Source organism: Leuresthes tenuis, unplaced genomic scaffold (assembly GCF_036924035.1).
Source record: "Leuresthes tenuis unplaced genomic scaffold, fLeuTen1.0.hap1 SCAF_2, whole genome shotgun sequence".
NCBI classification, from domain to species: Eukaryota; Metazoa; Chordata; class Actinopteri; order Atheriniformes; family Atherinopsidae; genus Leuresthes; species Leuresthes tenuis.
In genome coordinates this window covers 19,007,719-19,032,543 of record NW_027325356.1, presented here as the reverse complement: position 1 = coordinate 19,032,543, position 24,825 = coordinate 19,007,719, and the positions used below count along the sequence as shown (strand labels likewise).

At 42.6% G+C, this 24,825-nt stretch overlaps 2 protein-coding genes across 3 annotated transcripts; both read right to left on the bottom strand.

Moving 5' to 3' along the window:
* Positions 1-56: 56 nt before the first annotated feature.
* Positions 57-12,189, bottom strand: LOC140301863 (rho family-interacting cell polarization regulator 1-like). The gene is made up of 17 exons (XM_072380500.1): positions 12,040-12,189; positions 9,577-9,658; positions 9,314-9,447; positions 9,101-9,179; positions 8,926-8,949; positions 8,750-8,803; positions 8,146-8,295; positions 7,804-7,867; positions 7,666-7,709; positions 7,436-7,561; positions 5,064-5,212; positions 4,850-4,958; positions 3,222-3,839; positions 2,903-3,135; positions 1,651-1,744; positions 1,421-1,514; positions 57-1,331 (listed from the first exon to the last, which is right to left on the bottom strand). Exons 3-17 carry the CDS (start codon positions 9,403-9,405, stop codon positions 1,264-1,266), a joined length of 1,998 nt encoding a protein of 665 aa, XP_072236601.1. The 5' UTR covers positions 9,406-9,447; positions 9,577-9,658; positions 12,040-12,189; the 3' UTR covers positions 57-1,263.
* A 3,631-nt stretch (positions 12,190-15,820) lies between these two features.
* Positions 15,821-22,496, bottom strand: LOC140301858 (transcriptional repressor CTCF-like). Of its 2 annotated transcripts, none has more exons than XM_072380491.1 (13): positions 22,322-22,496; positions 20,844-21,109; positions 20,550-20,732; positions 20,095-20,473; positions 19,771-19,941; positions 19,357-19,490; positions 19,138-19,258; positions 18,909-19,058; positions 18,659-18,819; positions 18,385-18,567; positions 18,112-18,295; positions 17,256-17,396; positions 15,821-17,172 (listed from the first exon to the last, which is right to left on the bottom strand). In XM_072380491.1, the coding sequence occupies exons 2-13, from the start codon at positions 21,087-21,089 to the stop codon at positions 16,937-16,939; spliced, it is 2,289 nt and encodes a 762-aa protein (XP_072236592.1). In that variant the 5' UTR covers positions 21,090-21,109; positions 22,322-22,496; the 3' UTR covers positions 15,821-16,936. The 2 variants fall into 2 exon arrangements, with proteins under 2 accessions (XP_072236592.1, XP_072236593.1); XM_072380492.1 differs by lacking the exon at positions 22,322-22,496 and adding an exon at positions 22,078-22,214.
* Positions 22,497-24,825: the final 2,329 nt, after the last annotated feature.

Here is a 24,825-nt window from a genome sequence, read left to right as displayed (position 1 = left end):
TCTGCCCTGGTTTCCTGCACCGCAGCGCACACCGATTTATTCAACACAGAGGCACGTTCATTTGAAAGAAACCTTTATAAAGTTTAAACATTTCTGAACATAAACATTTTAACATTTCAAGACATATACAATTCTTAATATGAAACAGTAAATATCTCTTGTTGTGCACACTCTTAAAGTGGTTCAGAAAATAAACACTTATCGTCTGCCGGATCTCCTGTCGTGGCATTTAAAACCTTAACATCTCTGTCATTTGAGGCACTTTCTGAATGACGAGGCTTTTAAACACTTAAAAGCACAACAATGAAAGACTACAGCGCCCCCGTGAGGCAGCTTTGATGACACAGTTACAGATTGGGTGGCTTTCTCGGAGCAAAGCCTAGCTTACACACTTAAACTGATCGGTTGAGCGTTTTAAACAGACGTGCTGGCAGCATGAGGCAGCTACACATGCAGGTTTAAATATAGTTCCATACTGCAGATGGTTTTCATGTTTGGAAAAACTGGACCAAAGTGAGTTCTGAGCTCCTGTTCAAGGGTTTCTATTCACTTCTTATGTAACGTGTCCATTCAGCTCAGACGTCGGTACAGACTGTAATGAAAAGGATCTTAAAGGAAAAGATCCTCTTTGTTTTCAGGGTTCATTCCTGGTGTGGAAACGACTTCTTGTCTTCAGATAAACATCACATGCTCACAAAGTCTTTCGTCTGACTAGCTTTGGGCGGTACACTGAATTAACACTGAAATTATTAAGGTTTTCATAACCACAAACACTGCTGCTTTTTGAAACTAATAAAACTTGGTGACTGAATGTTTCTCTGTATATGAAACAAAAAGACTGAACTTATCAAACCGTTTCAAAATAATAACTTTAAAAAAAAAAAAAAGCACTAATAACTTCAGAAACAAGGCCACTTTTATATGTTCCTGAAATGTTTTTGGACACAGAGTTTTTCACATGACAGGAGCAGTTTGTGAAACTGTAAACTTTAGTGGTGTCCCACTTTAACCCAGGCAACACGATTGCCGTTGAAGGGAAGGGTGTGTGTATTTTCTGTTGGACTCGAGGAGCGTGAACCTCCAGGTTTATCGTTCTCGGTAAACAAGGCTGAAACGAGCACAAACTCCACTGTGTGATGGAAGAGCTTGTTTGTCTGAGCGTTAAGTGGAACATCCTCAAGGCCTCCAATCCTGCAGTGTGAAAGAGAAATGGCACCAGCTTGTCAGAGAAGGAAAAAAACGATTAGCTGCGGTTCCACTGAGTCACTGGAGGACAGCGTTGCCCAACTGGCTGGGAGTGGAGGGACGCTCTTGCTGATCAGTTTCCTCTCCTGAAAGATTCGAATCAGCAAATTAAACCTCCCACATCTGAAGTCACATGAACGACTAACACTTCTGTTTACTGACACACTGCTCTCACCCTGCTGTTCGTCTCCCTTTTCCACGCTGCGCTCCTCTTTGTCTTCAGGAATTTCTACCTGACCCAAATCCAGCAGATCATCCACGCTTGACTCCTTTAAATACACACACACATATATATATATATATATATATATATATATATACATATATTTGTATGTATTTTAACCCATTTTTTTAACCTTGAAAACAGCAAAGGTAACACAGCAGCTATAACATGAGTCTGTTTACCTGTGATTCAGAGAAACCATCTTCATCTGAGTTCCTAAATCCTTCTGGAGCTTCCATAAGGATATCCAAACCATCTGCCTCCCCTTCATCACAGCTGAAAGACAAAAACACTGATGTGACAACAACATATATGGTGACCAAAAGGCTTTCATGCTTACTGGATCTTCCCTCTCTTCGCCTCACCATCCTCACACTGAGTTAAACATTCCAACTTATACCTCCGTGTTTTTCTACAACTCGGCCTTTGGAAATGGAGTTTTCAACCCCGGACACATCAATAATCAGACCAGAGTCGGAAAAAGCTTTTACATCAGCCTTGGAAGTAATCCTCAGCTAAACATATGAGGAATTTCTAGCATCTATGATAGTGTACGCTCACTAAAAAGGACCACTGACGACAGCGTTAAAGCAGTGACAATCCATCACACTTAGATCTAACTAAAGTAAACGTAATGGAACACATTCTAATTTGTATTTGGAACAGCCAACCTGTTTAATGCTTTAAAAACTGAATTATGCAGAAAATTGGTGTCCAAATATTCCTTAAAATATTATACGTTGGATAAAAACAGGCATTTTGCTTCTTTGCCAAAGTCCAATATGCTGATCGTTTTAAGCTAATTTTGACAGACATCCTCTTGTATACAGAAATTTCTATATTATTTCTACTCTTACAGTGATAGCCCAAATTTAGTCTCTTAAAAGGCTAATTTACATTTAAAACAATCTACGTTCATCTTTGGATGACATTACTGATCGATGCTTTTGACTTCATCGTGCTTTAAGAAGCTTGTATGATTCTCTTCCAGCAACAACGACTGTATTTGATTTTAAAGCCTTTGTTGGCTGATACCATGAAGATGTTGATATTGTGGTGCATTCCTCATTTGTGGCTTTATTTTTTATTTTTTTTTTTTTGTCTCTAACAGCTGCTGAGAGAAACACCTGCTCTGTTATCTCCTAAATGCTTATCAGCTATTCTGTAGCTGACAGTTGGGACCCCCCCCCCCCGAAACGAGCAAAAACTATATGAAGTGATCACAAAAAATCATATGCTTGTTGAACTAAGCATAACGCTCAGAGGAGCTGTTCTATGCAGGTTTATGACTATTATATCGATCATAGTGGCTTTGATGCCATTTCACATCGATCAAACAGTAAATCACAAAGTTGGCAGATGGGAAATCTTGGAAATTTGAAAACTTGGAAAACTACCAGAACAAGAAATGATTTTTGTCCTGTCGAGACTGACCTCCCTTCAGAGTACAACTGCTCCACATTCTTTTCTTCTTCCTCTGTTTTCTCCTCTTCGGTTTTATTTTGGTCCTCTTTATATTTCCCCTCCAGCTCTTCTTTTTCTCCTTCATCTTCCTGTTCAATCTTCTCTTCGTCGCCTTCCTCGAGATCGGAGTAGTTGAGAAAGTCGAAGCTTTCAAGGGCAGTCTCGACCTCCTGAGTGAAGCTCGCAGAAGCAGGAAAAGCACCCTGAGGGGGAAGCAAATGCAGGCGTTAAAAAAAAGGAAAAACACTGTCAACGCGCGGCCTTCAGATAAACCTGCGCTGCAGCTCACCGTCGGAGCGTCCTGTGGTTGTTTTACCTCCTGGACGGACTGAAGTGGTTCACTTTGCTCCACAGAGTGTCCCTCTGCAGCCTCAGCTGTGCCGTCCTCTTTTTCTGCCTCAGTCTGTTCGGTGTGCGCTGACGAGTCCGCACATAGATCGCTGTTTGGCTCTGCAGCCGACACACCAGCACTCTCCACCAACGACTCCTGGTGTCCCGAGGAGTCGTCGGGGCAGGAGCAGCAGAGCTCTGCTGAGGTTTCAGAGCCGAGTTCCTCTGATTGGACAGACGCCCTGTCAGCTGCAGCACAGTGTGAGCTACTCTCTCCGGTGACGCTCTGAGAGCAGGAAGTCTGCAGATGGCCATTGGGCACCGCGTCTGTCTGAGGGAAAACGTCCCCTCCTTCGGTCTCGTCCTCTTCTTGGTTGGACGAGAGTGACGGCGTCGAAGCGCTGGACTTGTGCGGTACGAGTGACAGCTGAGTGGTCAGAGTGGTTTGCAGCATGTTGGAGGCCGTCAGCCTCTGAGCGTGATGAGCCAGCGCCGGACTGGAGGAGTCGTCAGATGATTCGGAGGAGTTGGACCAGACGGTTCCGTTCTCCATCTCTCCCTGACGCTTCAGCAGGGACTAGAGAGGAAGGGAAAGTGTTTACTGTTATGCTGAAATACAGCAGGGCACATTGTGAACAGGTTGCTCATCAAAATACAAAATTAAACGGACACATGAATTAATCCAGTGGTCCTCAAAGACACACTGAACCAAAGATAAAACCACGTCACAGAGCTTTTTCAAACATCTACAGATTCAAAGTCACATAAGGTTTAGAGCAGAGTTTGTTTTCCTTCAGGGACAGTCACGACATGTTCTGGGAGTTGGGACAGAATGACGCTTTTGTAATTTTATTATAATCAAACATGACTTGGATTTGATTTGAAATCAACTTCAAGAATTTGTTAAAGTTTCGTGACTTCTTTTTAGCACCGATCTGCTCCCGCGTATCGATTTTCTTTTCATCAACTTCTTTTTCACCTTGGTGACATGACTGCAAACTACAGCTACAGCTACAGCTACGTCCCAACACACCGGCTGCGATGGAATAAAGCGTGGTGCTGCTCGGCTGAACTCCCAACGTAGGGACGGCACCCTGTCCGTCGTGACGCCGGAGAAAGCCTCCACCATCGAGCGGCTCCGCCTGGGCCCGTTCTTCATCGGGGTGAGGAAGAGGAGGGACATATTGGAGTGCTACTCAACCACTATTAAACAGCTACAAGGACCACAGCTGCGCTCGTACAGACTGCTGCTGTCACACAACCCTCTACTGCTCCCAGTCATTCTCCTCACATGGGGCACCCCACTCCCACAGCCACATGTCCTAGCACACAACCCTCTGCGAATCTCCTCACACACATCAGTGCTACCACTACACATAAAGCAGTTGGGAAGCCTCTGAAACAGAACAAGCCAGTGAAATGACAGTGGTCATCAGTGAGGTAAGTCTCAAAAAGCTGCAGATTAAGAGCGTCCTGTGCGTTCAACCCGTAATAACAAATCATGCGCTAGCAGTGCAACAGAAAGTGTGGCTGAATAGTTTTCAACGGATAGTGCTGAAGATGAACATCTCTTCTCACACGACTCACATAGAACACTTGCTCTCGCATCGACGGCGTGTCAGGAGGGCTCTGATTGGACAGCAGTCGTTTGGAAACAGTACTGGACGATGATGTCTGGTCATCCTTATCAAATGGACTTAAAACGGGAAAACAGAAAAGGACAAAGAATGAGATTTTATAATCAGTTAAAAGAAAGCAGGCACAGCAGTCAGAGCGGTGTGTGTGCCGCAGGTGGGCCTACCTCCAGGTGACCTCCAGGTTCAGCTTCACCGTCCCCAGGTCGTTGATGTCCACGGCGAGTGTCTGGGGGAGCGGGCAGAACAGGTCCAACATTTCACAGGACACGCTGCCCACCACCACGTGATTGGCCAGGCTCTTAAGCTCCGTAACCTTGACAACAACAACAAAAAAAAAAAACTCTGATATGAGAACACGCAGAGACGATTTAACCAAGAGTGATGATTATCTAAAGCCTCTGAGCACGGACGCAGTGTGGAGCAGGTCTGTGAGTGTGTCCGATCGGGCTGTGGTTGGTGACATGTTCTTTACATGCTGAGCATTTCTTGTGTAATCAAAAGCTGATACAGATATTACCATCGAAAACAGTGAGCTACAAGGGTTGTTGTGATGTAACTTTGTTCATATGTAAGCTCAGTTTTGGTACAGAGACGGGTGGAAACAGCCTGCGTTACTATTTCTGGCAGCAGGCCAGTGCATATAAGGGAAGCTCTTTCTTCAGCAAAGTTACCGCCACGATGCTCAGATCAGCAAAACAGGACAAGTTACATTTAGACTTTGACCATTTAGGGAATCATAAGGACTGAGCATAACTCACTGCACGATGTAAGTCAGTAAGTTTTTCACATGAAATGTTGGACAGGAACTGATGACAATCATGTATCTGTTCTGTCTCAACCCGAGCTGCTTGCTCGTATTAAAGTGTCCTGGTTTGAGTCTCGTGGCGTCTTATTCTTCTCTCTTTAGAAAAGAATCATCCATAAATGTCCTCACAAACTGAGTGGATCTCGTCGGTCTGCTGCGCTTGTAAATTCCTCCTGGTTTCAGTAACATTTGCTAGGAAACTACCACCGGTGCCCAATCTGGTTACAATTTGATGGATTTCTATCATTTCTAACTATCTGCATGTTTAAATGGAAGCATGTAGGAAGGCAGTGTCACTTCTATCTTTTAAATGTCCCGTGAAACGGCTGCTGGAGAGAAATTGTGCTTTGGTACATTGACATGTTTCCTCTAGAAACAAGCAAAAAATGATGAAAACCCTCTCCTCCATAAAAGCTCGGTCTGCTCTGATTGGTCAGCTCCTTTGGGCATAAACTGGCACCGCCTATCAGTCTTTATAAGTGAAAAGAAACTTAATGTGATAAAGCCATGTTCAGACATGAGTAACATCACTGATTCTTTTGCACACGTTCATATTCCTCCATCTTCATTCAGACATTCAGTCTCACTGAAACAGTCGGAGAGAGTGTCAGTTTTCTCACGGCATATGGCATATTTGTATGTAGTGGTTGTGTAAAACAGAGGAGCAGTACATGCAAGCATATGGAAAGATCCCTATTTTTCATGTTTAAGCTTATTCCACCGTAACTACGGTTTGTCAGCGCACCAAAATCTGTTCGTACTCCTAGAGTTTCGGTTCCCTCTTAACATTGTTTTTACTGTGTTGAAACAGCGGTGGATGGCAGCTGTTGGAAATATTAATATGTGGTTGACAGTAAGCAGACACTTAAGTTTTCTCTCATTCATTTAGCTCAGACAACTGAAAAAAAAACAAAAAACAATGGTGCTGCAGATCATTATTTCAGGTAAAACCAGAGAAGAGGAAAGTTTCCACAGCTGTGGTTTAGATATTTTTAATAACATGATCCTTGGGATTCCTCTGAACAGCTGATCAGACGTCAGATTAACCCAGTCAGACCGCCGTCGCAACATGTTACATAAAAGCACCTGGGAGGTAATTCACAGATGACAGTGACACAGTAAGCGGCCAACAGATGCATGTGTGAAAGGGATTAAGGAAGATCTTAGACATTCTATTCCACTACGGGTGGGTTTTTTTTCCCAGGTATGCTGTGTCACCTTCTGTTTCCCAGTTTCAAAATAAATTTGTCCTCAATTTTCTACGTCACCGCTCTCACCCACCAACTGTCTGCCTGACTTCCCACAGCCAATCAGCTGATACATACGTTACTCTTTCTATCCAACCTTCCTGCTCCCCTCAGCTTCCTCCTGTATCTTCCTCGGGGCCTGATCAGCCGTCTCAGGCTGTTTCTCATTCATTCCTGTGTTTTTCCAGATATTTTTTGCTCAAAATGATCTTTCCTTATTGAAGTGAGATTAAAAATTGAAGAATGTGTTTCATTAAATGCTAAATTACACCCCCACAGTGCAGGATGAGTTATCAGCAATTCAAAAAAATGTTTTCAGGGTAATAATTAAAATACTATCAAGAATACTTACAAAACTACTTTATTTTGTCACTGGTAAGCAAGATAGTAAGTGTATAGATGATGAATAGTGCAAGACAAACCATAGAAAATGAATAAACATCAAATTTGATTTCACTGAGACTTTTAAAGTTGGTTTTATCACCTTGATTGACAGAAGCTCAGTGATGAGAGGCAGGAAAATATACTCCTCGCTGTCCCATATCTGCTTGTTGCTGACTTCCACGCGGCCTCGTAGTCTCCACCGTTGCCGGCCGTAGCGCATCAGGACCTAACGGGGCCAAAAATAGTTGAGGAGATAATGCAGAAACAGACAATAAAATAAAATGAAAAAAGGGACGCAGTCCACTGCATGTGCTCATGTTGGCGTCTTACTTCATACTGGTCACCAGCACATAGCCGCGCAAATCCAGCGAGGCCTAAAACACCAGAGATCCACAGAGAAAATGAGAACTGGACTGCGAGGAGAGTGTAGGAAACAAGGAAGTCGCATTAGCAGCGAGAGTGACTCACCCTTCATCTTAACGTGAAATTCTCCCATCTGGCTTTCTAACTCGCTCTCGAGAGAGCACATGTGCTACAGGGACAAAGAGAAGTGACAGTTAGAAAAAAAAAAGGGAAAAAAATCACATTTATTTACTCCTCAAATTGTCTTAAATCACTCAGAATATCTTTTGGTTTTTGAGTGTTGATCATTACAATGTAACAGAGCGATCGTTAGCTGCTACCCAACTTTCACATGAATGTAACTATTGTTACTTGTTACCAGAAAAGCCAAAGTGTATCAAAGAGAACGAGACCACAGTTGCACAGCTGCTGAATTCGTGACACTCTGACCTCAGATCAGTCACCTACCTCTGTACATTCCCTGTAACCCTTGTTGGCTTCGCTCAGGCTTTCTCGGGCCTCCTTGCTGCCGGTGGCAGAGTTAAATGCTGCCACCATCTTACTGGCTCCATCACGCAGTCGCCGCTGTATACAATAGGCATCATACAGCTCCTCCACCTGGAAATGCAACAAAGGTTTGAAGACACAGTTACGTGTTTTTCACCTCCAGGAGAAACACACACACGTTGACATTCATTTGGAGCTGAGCTGATATGATAAAATATCCACCATCCTCATAGCTGTTTTGGTCTACAACCCCCTCATGAAGGAAATATCGGGCACTTTAGCTGCTAAATGTTTTATTATGTTCACCAGATGTTCTGAACCTATGATTTTTTCAGCAGGCACTGCTAAGTGGGTTAATCAAAGAAAATAAAACCAAGAAAATGAGGTGAAAGAAGCAAAGTTCTCCACAGAACTAAAGAAACAAACTGCAGAGTTTGGGTTGGTTTCAGCCTTTCTAAGAACACATCGACTCTTGAGTCATGCTCAGCATCAACATCATGTCAATGTAGACTTCAGTGGTAAAGTTATTTGTTGGTCAGACCATCAATCATGTGTACATACAGACCTTACTGAGATGGAACTCTAAGCGACGCATGAACCTCTCAATGGCTTTCACTTGCTAGAAAAAGGAAAAACAATTGTTACACTTAACAAACTCATAGAGAGGAGTCTCTCTTCCAATCATGTACGGTTTCTCTGTGCTTACATCAATGCGCAACAACAGGTGTGAATGAAACTCACCTTGTCCAACTCATACAAAGACCCCTGCAAAGAAAACAACAAGAATGGAAAAAAAGAAAACATTTAGTATCACAAATCATCCAGGTAACACCCTCATTGAGTGCTGGAGACACCTGTATCTGAATGATATGATGGTCAATACTGGTGTGACTGGTTTGACGAAACGAGCTCTCACCAGACGACTGTTCTTCTTGTTTTCTCTGATCTGCTGACCCAGACTGTCCAGCTCCAGCTGGTGGACCTGCAGGTACGACCTGACAACGAAATCACACCGTCTTTACTTCTTCATGCTAAAGCCTGACGAGCAGCTGATATCAGAGAGATTCCACCTGGCAGCCAGCCATCCACTGGAATCAATGCAAACAGTGCCTGAGATGTGTTTACTCACTGTAAGCCTCTGCGCAAGGCAGCGTACACTTCATCCAGCCGCTCGGGCTGGGGGGTTTTAGTGGGTGGCAGTTTGGTGGAGCCTGTGAACATCCTGCTTCCTTACAAGGCACGTTTCTCTTGGATCAAACAGGACTGGCAGGGGGGAGAGGAAGAGATTGAGGGAGCTTTATCATCTCTGATAAGGCCTTTGGGATCATTTCTATTAAAGTGACCATAAAAGAAAGCAGACAGACACACAGAGTGGGAGAAAGTGCTGCTCACCTGTTGAGTGGAAGGATACTATCACTGCATGCTTGGAGACTTGTGTGTAGCGCTGTGGCTTCAACAAACTGAAGGACATGTCCTGTAATTATACAAAAAGGAGACATCAGAGACAAAATCGTCCCTCTTCTCCTCATTCGGGGCTAAATTTAGCCTAACTTCTGCTCCTCTTTGATCACCAAATATTCCAGTACTCGCATAGGAGGCTACAGGGGGAGAAAAAAAAAAAAAAAAAAGAGGATACAAATCACTCTTTCACTTCCTCGGTTTGTCCAGAGTGCTTTGTTGAAAGTCTGAGACGGCGAGCAACGTGCTAGCAGTAACCACAGTGGCCACCACTGTCAACAGATGGGAGTACAGTCTGCTTACACTTCTCTTCCCCTTCCTTCCCTGCGTCGCCACCCCTCCCCTGCTCCTCCACATCCAGCACCACAGTACAGGAAGTCTCATGGCTGACTCCACACAGGAAATTCTACACTGAAGTTTGGCCCAGGAATATAAAACCATCCCTCCACTGCGAGAGCGAGGGTGTAAAACCCTTCTCAACCTGCAGATCTGAGCGATGCAGCAGTCAGGAGAAAACTGCAACAAGTGAGGGTCGCGTCTGAGCTAATAATCCACTCACAACGGAGATTACAGATCTAAAACTGAATTTGTCAAGCGGGAGAAAATCCAGAGCCCGTACAGCAACTGGTGGCATCTGCTCTGCATTGTCCAGAAATTCCCCTTATTATACTGCAACAGATGGGATGAAGTGCTCCACCTGTTGGACTTACTGAGACGGAAAACACACAGATTATGGCTGTACATGATCAAAGCTGTATTAGAAACAAAGCATTGCTGATATGAGATTAATCTGTCCACCACACCCTGCCCCACTGCTGTGGTGTCCTGCCTCACAGGACGTGGACTGGACAGGGTGCTTCGGGGGTCCAGTTAAACCTCTAATCTCTGCTGCACCCTTGGAGGGGGGTGGGGGATTAAGTGGAGCTGGTTGAAGTTGTTGGAACACAGCAAAGAAAAGGTGCCAGAGCATAAGAGCTTTTACAGATAAAACACCCCACCACCAACCGCCTTCTTCCAAACATGGAGCGAGGCTTGGACTCTTGCTGTGAAAGTGCAAAGTCATCCCCGATAACACGCACAACAAAGCAAAGGCCCACATATAACACGCTCCACATCCATGCATAAATAGCTTAGACCCACACATGTCCTCAGCAGGCCTCACTTATATTGATCATTATCAGAGCTAATCACCCAGTTTCCTCTCTGTTAGATGTGCTTTTATCCCTTTCCTTACATTAGAGGTCATTGACTGGATTAATCCTTTTCACGGAGTAGTGTGAACAAAGAGGATACTGTTCCCAAACACCTCACAAGACTGGAGATTGTTAAAAAAAGAAGGCTTCAATGCACTCAGCGCTTGCACAACTATATACTGCGTGGTCATGTTCAGGCGGTTGTTTGGGCTGACGACAATCTCAGCTTTGATTTGTATTCAGTGCCTCAGTAAATACTGTTAACTGAAGAAGACCACAAATAATCTGTTCTTTTTTTTTTTAACCAACAATGTATTGTTTACCCCATGGTCTGTCCACCTCAGCACATCAATAAAAAGGACAAACATGGTCTGACTTGTACCCGACAATAACAGAAATTGTAATGTGGCATTTTCTCCTTGATAAACAACCCAAATCAGTAAAAAATGATCAACATGTTTGGATGGACTAATCACTAAAGGACCTTTATAAAGTCAGATTAAATTAAAACCATATATGTGGAAATGGAAGCTTTCATTTATATGACAAAAGACTCACAACTAAATGTTAGACACCCGTTTTTTTTCTGTAAGGAGCATTCACCTGTCAAACTGAGAGTTCATCCATACTTTGGGTCTGTTTGAGGAGGAAGAGGAGGCGGAGGATAAGGGGAAGTGGTGTTACAATAAAATGCAGCCACCTCTTCTCCAGATTACTGGATTAGCCTGACCCGGCGGCAGCAGGTCGGATAAACTCGCTCACACATCACAGCAGCTCTGCTCTTTACTTGCACTAACAGCAAAGGACGGAGTCCAACCCGCAAACTTGTGGGATGCCGTCGTGCCAGATTTTGTATTCCGTTCATATCCCACCCCAGCAGCCGCTGGAGCCCATCACAGGCCACAAAAAAAAGTCCTCTCCCGTCCACACATGGACACCCCCCCCCCCTACCCTCCTCCCTCCCCACACCCACCCACCCACCAGCGCCTGCTTTCCCTGAAAATATCAGCCCACCAACTCACGACAAACAGCACGAACCCGCTGGGAAAAGAGGGAAACAGACAACCAGAGCCCGCTGGCTGGCGGATATCATTTCGACAACATCACAGCGAAGCAACTTCACGTCGGACTCATGCCCATGTAGAGAAAATTAGTCAGGGTTCTTGTTGTGACCTTGGCGATAAAGAAAATAGCACATCCCTACCTCTGTTTTACCATCCAACAACCCGGAGGATATAACCGGAGTCCCATTCCCAACGAGATGCTGCAAACAGTTTGCAGGGGTTTACAGTTATTCTGGGCGCTGTCCTTCTCCTTGATTTCGCAGTTTTTTGTGTCCACAGTCAAACCAGCAGTAGACACCCGCGACCACTTCCGGCTGACGGGTTTCAGTATAAAAGCTCAACAGCGAAATCAAAGCCAAGAAGAAGATTTAAAAGTTTCAGACAGGACAATGGCAATGTTTCGGTTCTCAAGATAAGGTCACATAACGCAAAATTTAAATCACAGATAACTCATTATAATGACTTCATAACACTCACAGGGCCATAATGAAAACGAGCGCAAGTCACATCTATGAGCTGTGATGATAACGAGGTCAAATAAATACTCCTAATCTCATAATTATGACTCTGGGCCTCATAATTATGAAATCATACCTCAGATGCACGACTTTATGCAGCATAATAATGACACATGAGCTCAGACCATCATGTAATGAATGTTTTTGATATTCTAATAAATAATCGTAACATATTGAATGAAAGTTAGAAACTGAGTTGGGATATTGTAAGTATAACATAATATAAAACTCTCTATGTGGCGTTTCAGACCTCACCTCTTTTTGTTCCAGACCACCAACTTTCCAAGAGAAAATGAGTTACTTTAAATAGCTGTATGATAAGAAAATGATCAAACCATTATGATATTTTCTCCCCATCTTAAGTAAAAATGACTATATGCTAAAAAAATCATACCTATGAGATTAAAAACACAAACTCATAATCATGAAACAATAGGCACAAATGATAAGATAAAAGGGATAATTATAAGCTAGCAAAACATAACAATAAGATTTACTAGGTTATGATTACACAACCCCTCTTACGATTCTAGCACATTAGATGACTTCATTTCTTATCTTTTTTCCAAGAAGAGGAGACAGGCTCGCATGGAAAAGCTTTTGTCAAAATGTTTTGAAAACTTGAAATGTAAATCCATGTGTGATTAGCACCTAGACTGAGAGCTGAGATGGCCCGTTGGGTTAAAAACCAAGTGAAAAGGGCTGCTACAAAACAAACAGCAAAGCCGCTTTAAATAACTCAAAATTACACATTAAATGGCCTTTTATTTAACAAACTTTGAGTTGTAAACAATGTGTTAATAATTTAGGCAAAATGCATAGAATAAGTAAATCTACAAAAGCTACAAAAGACAAAAGGTATAAGCACTTAATTTATGTGTGTTCTATTTTAGATTCCATAGTCTTTAACAGTAAAAGGCAGCAGATAAAGATTATAAGTTAAAGATACCATATACAAATACAGGATGATTCCTGTCCCTCTATCTCTAGTTCCACAACATTTTGAATTTCTCATTTAAACAAAAAAAATCTGATTTATAAAGTAAATATTTTCTGATTAAACTGACCATACTGTATTCAGATGTCACATTTTATGTTTTAACACTGCAGCAGTTTGCACTGAATCACACAAACTTAGCCTTTTTCTATTCATAACAGACTGGAAAGAGGATTCTCTTTAGAATGCATTGGACACTTGCTCAAGCCAATTTGTATACCACATCCCAAAACACAGTCCCTGTTAGGTACTTTTCCACAAGTTTATCTCAAACAAGAGACTTCGACGCACTGGTTTTATTTTGAAACCCTGCTTATATGACCGGAAATCGAGTGCTCGGTAGTTGCTGTGGCAACGAGCGTGTCCCTCAGCCTCAGTTGCTGTTTTCTCCGTTGTTTCCTTTGCTTTGCTGGCGACGCCACAGCGAAACCAATGGAAAAAAATAGACACGGTGTTTCCAAGGGAGACGACGGAGAGAAGCACCGGCTTCTACAAACGCGGTGGTCACCCAGTAAACCGTGTGGGTTCCCCGCTGCCCGTTAAATCTATCAGGTGCAGTTGGCCCGGGGGCCCGTTTGACCAAGTTTGACCAATCCGACGAGGAGGTGACGATGAGAAGAGCATGTGGCACTTTTTTTTTTTTACTCCAGACTTCCCCATAAACAGAACATTTTAGCTGGCAAAAACCAAGAGTTATGCTGCTAGTGTGCAATGTTAAACAGCTCCAATTATATTCCTGCTGGCGGTTGATGCTAAACCTCGCTGTTTGTTGGTTTAGGCGAGGAAGACACGAAAGCTGCAAACATAGAAGTTCAGAACTCCAGCAGTCGGAGCAGTGGAATACATTTGTATCTTCAGTAGAGGGTTGTTTGAGTAAAACTACCCTTCCCGACAGTTTTGCATCTGTGATTCGATACCGAAAGATCACGTAGTTTCAGCTGGCTCTGTTGGACCTCAGAAGCCACCAGGACTCAAAATGACGTATAAACTGTCCAAAATGACGAGGGTTCGTAGAATGAGCTGTAATGGTAAATATTGCAGAGACAAACATGCTATACATGAACGCTACCATGAGAAACATTTATAATTTAACTAAATACATTCAAGAAATACCAGTAATACTTTAAAGTGGAAGAGGTGAGCACACCGTTGTTAAAGTTGTTCCTTCTAACAGGAATAACATATACTTATACTATCATTCACCACTTTTTTTTTTTTTTAAACCACCCTTTGAAACATCTTTTGTCACAAAAGGTTTTCAAGGCTTCCTTTACATGATTTATCTCTAGTTATAAACCCTGTCACACATTTCCACGTTTTTAGGATTGTTCTCATGTTGAAAGGCCCACGGTCAGCTCAGCTGAAATGGTCAGAGGCACGTCATCTTAAATCTCCTTGATCGGATTCAGAACTCATAAGTAAATCATTTAACACAGGCTGTTCAGTCCCAGAGGCAGCGAGGGAACTCCAAACCATAACGTCTGTACCACTGTGTGTAGATGTCTTTGGTTCCCCATCGAACTGTCCCCAGAAATTTCCTGCATGTTACATGCAAACAGCAGTTTTGCGCCAGTTTTCTTTTATGACTCACTCTCGTGACACAGTTACACGTGCATTTTGGCACAAGCGGGTAGTTTTTCATCCTGTGATGAAACCTCTGGGTTCATAGAAAATTCATGTTGGATTAGCCAGCGTCAGAGCAAATCTATTACTTAAAAACCTTTGGCGGCTTGCTAGAGTCATTAGGCATCCATTCCCCTGAAGGAGAGCCCGACAGATGTTAGCAAGATGACACCAGGCAGATGTTCTCATCACTGGTGCTCTAGTTCTAATGTGAGGGATTCAAGCTATTCACGTCACAGCCTTCCTCTTTTTTCCATGTGGCTGATCTGGTATTAGTAAGAAAATGATAAATGATTTTTTCAGTTCTATCATTTGATAATTAAACATTTAATTTAATTTTCCCAAACTCGTCAAAACATCATAAATCTAATAGTTCACGTCTACAACGCACTGTAAATTAATTTATTTGTGGCTATATTAGAGACAGGGAATGATAGAAGTGTCATATATACTGGAACAAGCGTTTGTAATTGGACTCAACATGCTTTGCTCACATGGTGCATGTGACATGTCACATGCAACACAGACTGTTGTGTTTTTGTTTTCGCCTGACAATTTTCTGCTTGGCAACGAGCTGAGAAAGATCCTTTTATGTGCCTAATAAACCTGTAAGAAACTGCTATTTAGCAAAGATTTCACAGGACAAATTCAGCACATTCAAGTAAGTTTAGTAAGGGAGCGATTCTGGGTTCAAGAAGTCTCATTTAACCATAAATGTTATGTAGACCAAACAATAATCCATCCATGCAAGGTTATTTAACACACGCACGTGAAGCCGAAATGTCAAGTTTTCCATTTAATAAAATATATCTGCAAGCAAAACACACCAACATTTACCATTCTGTTGTTCCTCTGCCAATTTCAATAGACAGCGAGTCAAGCAAACTCCTCAGCTGTAACTGCACCAGTAACATGTAACTGAGCCAAAGCAGTCTTATTTTAAAACCCATGATGGATCATTACAGCTGCAGAAATCTAAAACAGGTTCAAGTCTACTTCTTTTAAAATTGGTTGCACAGTCATACATCTGTTCACATCTGCCGCACAGTTAATAAAAGGTCATTCGAGCTGCTACGTAGCTTTGCCGATGGTACAAAAAAGAAAACAACAACAACAACCCAGAGTGGAATGGCTACACGTGTTCTCTCCTTGCACTCATCTGTGACAATGTTTAGTACGTACACGTTTTCTACAAGTGTTACAGTAGCAGGAAAACAGCAGGAGATAAGCTGTCTATTAAGCTTTTAAAAACTAGAATATGCTTTAAAAAAAGAATTTAGTAACACAGAAGAAGAAAAGCAAACCTCCTGAAGTGGCTGTTATTGGTAACAGTATCGTCTTCCTGAAAGCTGCTCTTTGTTTCGGCAGTTTTCTGCCAACATGGGTAAATAAATTTAATCAACCAGCAAACATGGTGGGATTTATGATACATAAGGAAAAATTAATAAGAATTCCACACAAAAGGTTTATAGCCTTGACCCTCTGGCACAGGTAAAACGTACAAAGAAAGGCCTTTGAGGAAAAGATTAAGCTGCTCACCTCGGTCATTCTTGAAAAAAGATTTGATCGTTTCTGTTTAGGACAAATTTCTCAGCTTAGAAACATCAAAAAGTAGCAACAACAACAAAGGATACTGCTATAAATCACAGCCACTCCTAACTCAAATGGGGTTTTTTGGTTTGATAAATCCTCATTAAAAAAAAAAAAAAAAAAAAAAAAAAAAAAAAGAATTTCCCCACTTATCCAAGTCTTCATCAATGCATGATTAAAATGCAAATCTTAAATTACAACAGTGATGGTTGTTTCTGTGCAGGATGCAAATGTTTGTCTTCCTAAATGCCAAGAATTAAAGATTTAATGAGGGTCTGGGTGTCGTCACAGGTTCCACCCACTTGCCCATCATCGGTCCATCATACTGAGGATCATCTCAGGGGTCAGGTCTCCGTTAGGAGGGGCCCCCTGTGCTGCTCCACCTTCCTGGGACAACTCCTCCATCTGAGCGGTCGACTTCGCCCCGCCAACCACCACCTCCTCTGCATCGTTGCCGTCGTCTTGCTCGGCTCCGACCTCCTTCTTCACAATGATGTCATCTACCTCTCCAGTGGCCTCGTCCTCCACGCGAATGATGGCAGCCGCTGGAAAGAATTTTAGGTCAGACTGATGCAGAAACTTGAAGAATATTTTACTGGTTTAAGGGGCCGTTTAATGTGACACTTACGGGCAGGTTTATTCTTTGGGGGACGTCCTCGTTTCCTCTTCACTGGGGGCTCCACTGGGGCTGGGATAGGGACAACTGGAGCGGCTTGTTCCACTTCCATCTCATCCAGCAGATCCTCCTCCGCCTCATCCAGTTCATCCTCTGCATGATGAGACAAGCCGATATGAATCAAAATCTCATCTTGTTACACAGGTTTAATGGACAGAGTTTTACATTCATTTGTTGCTTAAAACCCATTAGATTATCAAACAATATCCTGGGAGACAGTTAAGCTTTAAACTAGCACCTCTCACAGATCTGCACCTTTACCAGGAACAAGCTGATCTGTCAAATGTAGCCCACCACCTCAAAAAGAGCCGCTGTTCACTCAATTCATGGACCCCACTGAATTGTTAAAACCCAGAGTTCAAGTGAATCCTGCTCATGTTTGTTCATATAGTCTAAAGTTGCCCTTTAAATCAGTTAAATAAACACTTAGTACTCCACTAAGGCTAATCAACTAAATCATCTCCCGTTTACCCTCAGCACTTCGATGACTTAAACATACTCAGAATCTCAGTCAGAAAGCTTTCTGAAATAATTAGAATAGTTTATTATTGTTGTTGTAGTCAGTCCACTGTAGCCAGTGTTGGATACATAAACAAAACCAATAATAAGAATAAATACACAACATAGTCTCGTCTCTCTGTTGCAGTCATGTTCAGAGCTGTTGTGTAATAATAAAATAAAATGTCACAATAAACCTGGAAAACTTAAAAGGATGCAATTGACTCATTTTAGACTAACTTAAATTCATAACCTCATGAAAAGTCAAGAGATTTGGACATTCCATATCAGATTCTTATGTCTACAACACCTGTGTTTTCATCGTCATCTTCAATATCCTCAATATCCTCCTCCTCCTCCTCCTCATCATCATCATCCATCCTGGATTGCATCTTCCTCTTCCTGCCACGACGGCCCTTCTTGGGGGTGGAAGTTCCGTTTTCATCTCCAGCATCTTCACCCATGCAGTTCTCAGCGTGACGCAGCATGGTGTTCTGTGGAGCACCCACACACAAACAGATGCCATACATCAGTGACATGTTTAAAAAGTCCGCTGCAGCGAGACAACTGAAACCCGTCCTACCCTGCGTGTGAAGGTCTTGCTACATTTGCTGCAGACAAAGGCCGTGGGGACGAAGTTGGGATCATGGTAGCGCTTGAAGTGCATGTCCAGAAGCTGCTTCTGCCGGAAGGTTTTGTCACATTGGTTGCAGGCAAATGGCTTCTCCCCTGTGTGTGTTCGCTTGTGCATTATCATGTGACGCTCCTGTGGGACATGAGGGATTCAACAGTTACTAAAACAGTAAAAATACACGAATCACCAGAGCACATGCGAAGATGTTGTTAATAGCACAAACCTGTCTGCAGCAGTAATCACACTGTTCACACTTGAAACGCTTCTCATTTTTGTGAGTCTTCTGATGTTGGATGAGAGCATAGCGCTCGTGAAACACGGCGTCACAGTAGCGACATTTCTTCCCCGTTTCAATAAACGAGTGCTGCTTTCGCAAGTGAACACCTAGTGAAGAAAGAGCAAAGGCGTGAAAACCAGAGAAACCTTCCCCTTAATGTCCCATTTTAAAGCAGAAACATTCATACAGGCCTTACCAAGGTCACTCTTGCGTGCGATGACAGTATCACAGTGTGGGCAGTGGTACTTTGCCACGTTCTCCGTGTGTTTCTGCAGAATGTGCATCTTCATGGTGCCGCTCTGTGTGAAACGAGCATGACAGATGTAGCATTCGTACGGCTTCTCACCTGCAACACAGCAAAGGGAAAACCGTGAATTAAATGCTCCCCTTGAACTGGAGACCAGACTGGAAGTGCCTGATCTTACCTGAATGTGTTCTCATGTGTCTCTTCAGCTTGTAAGTGTCTCTGCTGGCGTAGCTGCACAGACTGCACTGGAAGGGCCGCTCCCCTGTATGAGAGCGGATGTGCCTTTTCAATTTGCTCACCTGAGAAAAGAAATGAGAGATTTCAGATAAAGAAGATGTCCCTCTGCGTAGGGAAGAGAATTACAGTGAAGTGCCATAAAAATGAGCACACTACCCACCTCCACACTGGAATAATCACACATGGAACATTTGAAAGGCTTCTCATGCGTGTGTTTGTAGCGACGATGACGCACTAACTCACCGCTGGTCACAAATGCCATGTCACAATCTGTGCATTTATGTGGCCGAGTGCCTAAAAAGATGGAGAGAAAAAACAAAACACAACAATCTTATAATTAAAGTGCAACCAAGAGAGGATAGCTGGATGAAAAGCAAATAAAAGCCCACTCTTTTTACCATACAGAAGGAAGGTATGATGCCAACATGACACACAGCCAAAATGTAACTTCTCCAACTATCAAGCTATGAAAGGAGGCTTTGATTCTTTTGCTTATCAATTCATTCCAATAACAACCATCATAAGTGACCAAACCATTTCCATTGTCAACATTTTACTGTCTATGTTGATTTACCAGTGTGTGTATTGAGGTGGTTTCTCAGCAGTGTGACTGTTCTGAAGGCTCTTCCACACAAGTGGCATTTGTGTGGCCTCTCGTCGGTGTGACTCTTCATGTGTCTGTCCAGGTTAGAGCGCCTTGGACAGGTGTAGCTACAGAGCTCACACTGGAAAGTCTTTTTGACACCTGGACACAGAAAACAGAGACACTTTGTTCATTTTAAGCACCACATATTAACGACACTACAAACATGAAAAGAAATCTTTTAAACCTCACTGTTAACACATTCATTTGACGTTTCTTGTATGTAAAAGCCAAAACAGTGAGAGCAAGTCTAACCTTTTTTCTTGATCTTTGTGGGTTTTGGAGGCTTCATGTTGCCAACAACCTTCTCTGCATTCACCTCAGACAGCAGCCCCTCCTGCTGCTCCTCCTCAAAGTCATACACAGAAACATCCATGTCACGGTCACCCTCTCCGTAACGCAGCCGGCTCTTCTTCCCTTTCTTCCCTCTACGGATAGCTGTAATGGGCTGGTAGTCTGGGTCTTTGGACCATTCTGGGTCATCTTGTTGAGGCACAGAAGGTTCAACTTCTCCCGCCTCTTCGTCCTCTTCTTCCACCCCGCCCCCACATGTCCCCTGGAGCTCATCATGGGCGGCCTGGAGCTCCTCCTGCTCCACGGTCTCCACTTCACCATTGGCACCCACTTTCACAACCTAAAAGAACACATTGGTTGAAGGATTCAACGGAAAGTCGAGGACACTACTAAAAATACATAGACACACGTCTCACCTGAAAGCCTTCAGGCAAAGGAAGGGTGTGACAAATGACCGGTTCTGCATCCTTATTAGCTGCTGATGCCTGAATATAAGTGGCCTGGAGTCCATCTACAGTTGCTGTTGTGACTGGTACCTGCACCAGCTGAAGCTGACCGAGACCTAATGCAGCACCAGCCTGCTCCTCCATGTTCACCACCTACAAGGAGACGCACAGCCTTTCAACAACCTGATCACGTGTCAAAACATTTCCACAACGAGCGCCATTGCTAATTATCTGACATATGTTTAACATGTATTCTGTACAAACCTGGAGTGTGATGATCTGACCCTCATCTCCACCAGTAACTGTAACTGTACCGCCTCCCTCCAGCACCTCTGTCTTCATTTGCAGCAAAGTTGGATCGAGGGCATCCATCACCATCATTTCCATGTTACCGGCCACGTCACCCTGCGCTCCTTGCACCAAGGCCTCTCCACCCTCTGGTAGGACTTTACCCTCAGAGGCCAGGGCGGCAGCCTGAGCCGTCTCCATGGAAACCACATCGCCCTCCATGGTGATGGGCTAAGACCACTCTAAACAGATGCATGACAAGCAACGTGGAATTGTTACAAATGCATCATAGACAAAACACTTTTTTTTAATAGAGAAACAACAGAAAAAAGTGTTTGCACCCCCCCCCCCAAAAAAACCCATTGTAAACATCTTTATCTGCCCCTTGGCCGGGGTTAAAATACTCAAAAGCCAGTCAATAAATCTTTGTATTTTAGTGCAAGATGCTGGAAACACCTCGTGAAACTCTGCATGCCACTGACTATATGGGTCCTTTATCTTCTAGTTACTACATTAGTGCGATTCCCTCCCAGTACACAATGACTTCTTACTTAAGCCACAAACCTTAGCAATATGAACTCTCATCATTTATTTGGTCTGCTACTGTGGAGCGCTTTGCCGGTCACAGTTCACATAGATCACATATGAACTGTGGCCACGACGTCTCCAGACACAGAAAGTAACAACTTGGCGCAAAGTCGCGTTGAGTACAATGGAGGACATCCTGACTAATAGTTTTTTGGCTTTGTAACACAGCCAGGGCTGCTGAACGTGAGCCAAGTGAAGTAGCGTGTGGACTGAGTTCAAAATGTGTTGCTAAATGTGAAACTGTGCTGGGTTATCTTGCATCGTCTCACTATAGTAGCAATAAGGTAAACATTTGAATAAAGTTAGTTTTAAGACTTCCTGTGCTGATTAGACGTTGATGAGGTTTATCTGTTTCCCAATCACAAACAGTTGATAGCTCAATGCTTCCGACTGTCTCGTTCGTCTGTTTAAAAACATCCACTCTTAATATTTAGTTTGTTACAGTAAGGAGGGGAATTCGTCTAAAAGCAGCACATTGTAATTCAAACAACAAACGAAAAACAACTTAAAGACTGTCCCATGTTAGTTGGTTAAGTGGGGAAGCGCGAGTACGTCTGAAAACAGGAAACAAAGGGCACGATAAGATGGACGTCAGGCCTGAACAAACTTAAAACAGAAATACGGGTTATTACCGCCATTCCTGTGCAAATACACTTTCAAAACCGGTCAAAATGCACAAAAATGCCTGGCCAAGACGGGTGGTTACAGTTTATAGACGATTTAGTGCATTTTGAATAACGATAGAGGGAGACAAACACCCCCCGCCAGCCGCCTAGTCGGTAAGCCCTACCGTGACACCTAGAGGCCGTCGACGGCTCCTACAAAAACGTCCCCTTGTTTGGAGGTAAAGTAATAGTTTCACTTACTCCTGGTTGCTTCTTTTCCCCGTTAAATTCACTTGGAAGCCCAGCGCCTGCGGTCGCTCCTGTCAGTCCTGCAGCGGACGGTCGTTTGTGCTTTGTGACGAGCTAATAATTTTCTCCCGCTTTGGAGGAGTAGGCCTAACACAAAATGGCGGCCAGTGAGTGCTAGCGCGGCTGCGCGCTCACAGCACCCGAGGGAGTAAAGGGGCGTGGTCGAGCTTCTGCTGTGGGTAATGGGCGCCAAATTTGAATTTTGGCGTGGGCGTGGCTTTTGGGAACACAAAGATGATCAATAGAATAGATTACCGATTACATTACTAACAAGAATTGCTGATAAAGTTTAACTTTGAAACATTTTACTTGAATTGTCAGGGAGGAGAAAAAAGATGATGACATTCAATAGACCAGTGTAAATCACGATGTCACCCACAGGAGGGCAGACTTGTGACTGGTGCGTGGGATTTACATCTAACACACACAAACACACACCTCGTGATTGATCAACCACAGAGTGTAAACTGAAGATGATGTCAAATTGGTTTGATCTCATCACTCAGGTCTCATTCTCAGTTACTAAACCATTCAAATCCAAATAAAAAGAAATAACAAACCATTCCAACTTCATTGTACACTAACAAAACAGTCTTAATTTATACATCATCTCAGTAAACAGAAACTTTAAGATAAATGGTCTTTAAGAGACCTTTTGATGCCTGACTCTCCATCAGAAGATCTACTTTTTATATTCAGTTTATAAGTCAAGTAAAGTATCAGACTATTAGCAGACAAACACACTTGAGCTATCAAAAGTACTCATGATCCCTATAAGTGAGCATGTGATGACAGCCTTGTATCAGTAGATTGTTGTTGTTGTTGTTGTGCAGTGATGTTAAAGCATCATCTTATGCTTAAACTTGGTAAAATAAGGTTAGGCAATTTATTATGTCTCCATGTCTTTATAATAATGAAAATATGGTGACTGTAAATATCTTGTTCCCATGTTGAGGATGTGTATAAACCATCCATAATATGTTGTTTCATGCATTGTCTGCTGTCAAGACTGCAGTTGTGTGCTCTATCAAAAGCAGCTTAATTGGCCAAATGTAAATTCACTTAATACCTTTTAATAAAATTAATTAAATCTCTAAAACATAGTTAAACTACAGCTTGGTTGATTGTCTGAGGCATACAACCACAAATTAATACAAAATACTCTTTTATGCACATCAGGCCTGACTTAGTTGATTATTTTCTGGATTATTTTCTTGGTAAATAATTCTATCAATATTCAAGCATTTAGAAAATAGCAACAAATTCCGATAACAGTCAAAGCACATTGTGATAGCTTTAAACCACTGTTTAAATCTAAAGAATATTGAGTTAGCTTTAAGAGGACGATCAGCGAACTGAATGCTTATAACTAATAACTTGCCTTGTGTCCAATTATTATAAATTTTTTTTAATTCACGAATTGAGTGATCAGTTAATCTGTTTAATCGAAGCATTAAAGTTCACAGTGTAAATATTTATGGGTATGTTAGTCTTTTAACCTATATTCTGAAAGGTTTCTGTATTTTTTTGTTTAAAGCTTTCAATTTGTGAAGTCCTGCTGTCAGATAGCTGTGTTTTTAAAAGTACAATATTCCCCTTTATGTGGCAGAAGTACAAAGTGTTTTGAGAATGAAAAACTGTAAGTGTACCTTTCTTTTATTCCTCTTTGGATACATACATATTTTAGTAAATGTTACATTTCCACATTTCATCCCCCTGCTCTATATATTGAGAATATCTGGACACTTGGAGTTTTTCCAGGGAAACTTTTACTTGGCTGAAATTGTTGCTTCATATGGTCTTCAAATTACAAATGTCTTTAATCTTTAGGGGCTATGAGTTACATCTGGATGGTTGGTTTGAGTATTCAATGCTCTGAAAGAAAACAGACCTCACGACTTCTCCCTGATGTACGTAAATAGTTTCAGATCCAGTGAGAAAAGAAACGTGATGTATGAATAGTTCAGCTGAATATCTTGCTTTATAAAACATTCAACCAAGCATCACAGTTCCCATAAAACCCGTGACACATGTCGTCCAGACAGTCAACACTGTAAATACACAGAAGCTGGTGCTTATGGGTGTGTATCATACGTGTTTTATGGTGTCAAGACAAGTCATACAGCTCATTATTGAGTTTCCTGAAAATCCTCCCAGGACCACTTAGCACAATTTCCTCTATTAGGGGTGAGAGATGTTTTTTTGACATTTACATGAATCGTAGACTAATTTGTGCACCTTCTGAGTGACAAAAGAAAATACCCGCTCATCCTGTCAGTTTCAGCACCACATCATCTTTTCCGCATATAAAATAAATTATTAATTTGTTACATAACCAGTGGAACATTTTGTCCATTAAGGTACGTCCTGAGGAGCATAACAGCTGATATGCACTTGACCTGGGCGAGGATGCTCGGATGACACATTTGTCAGTGTGGTTATTTTATACCTGCCTC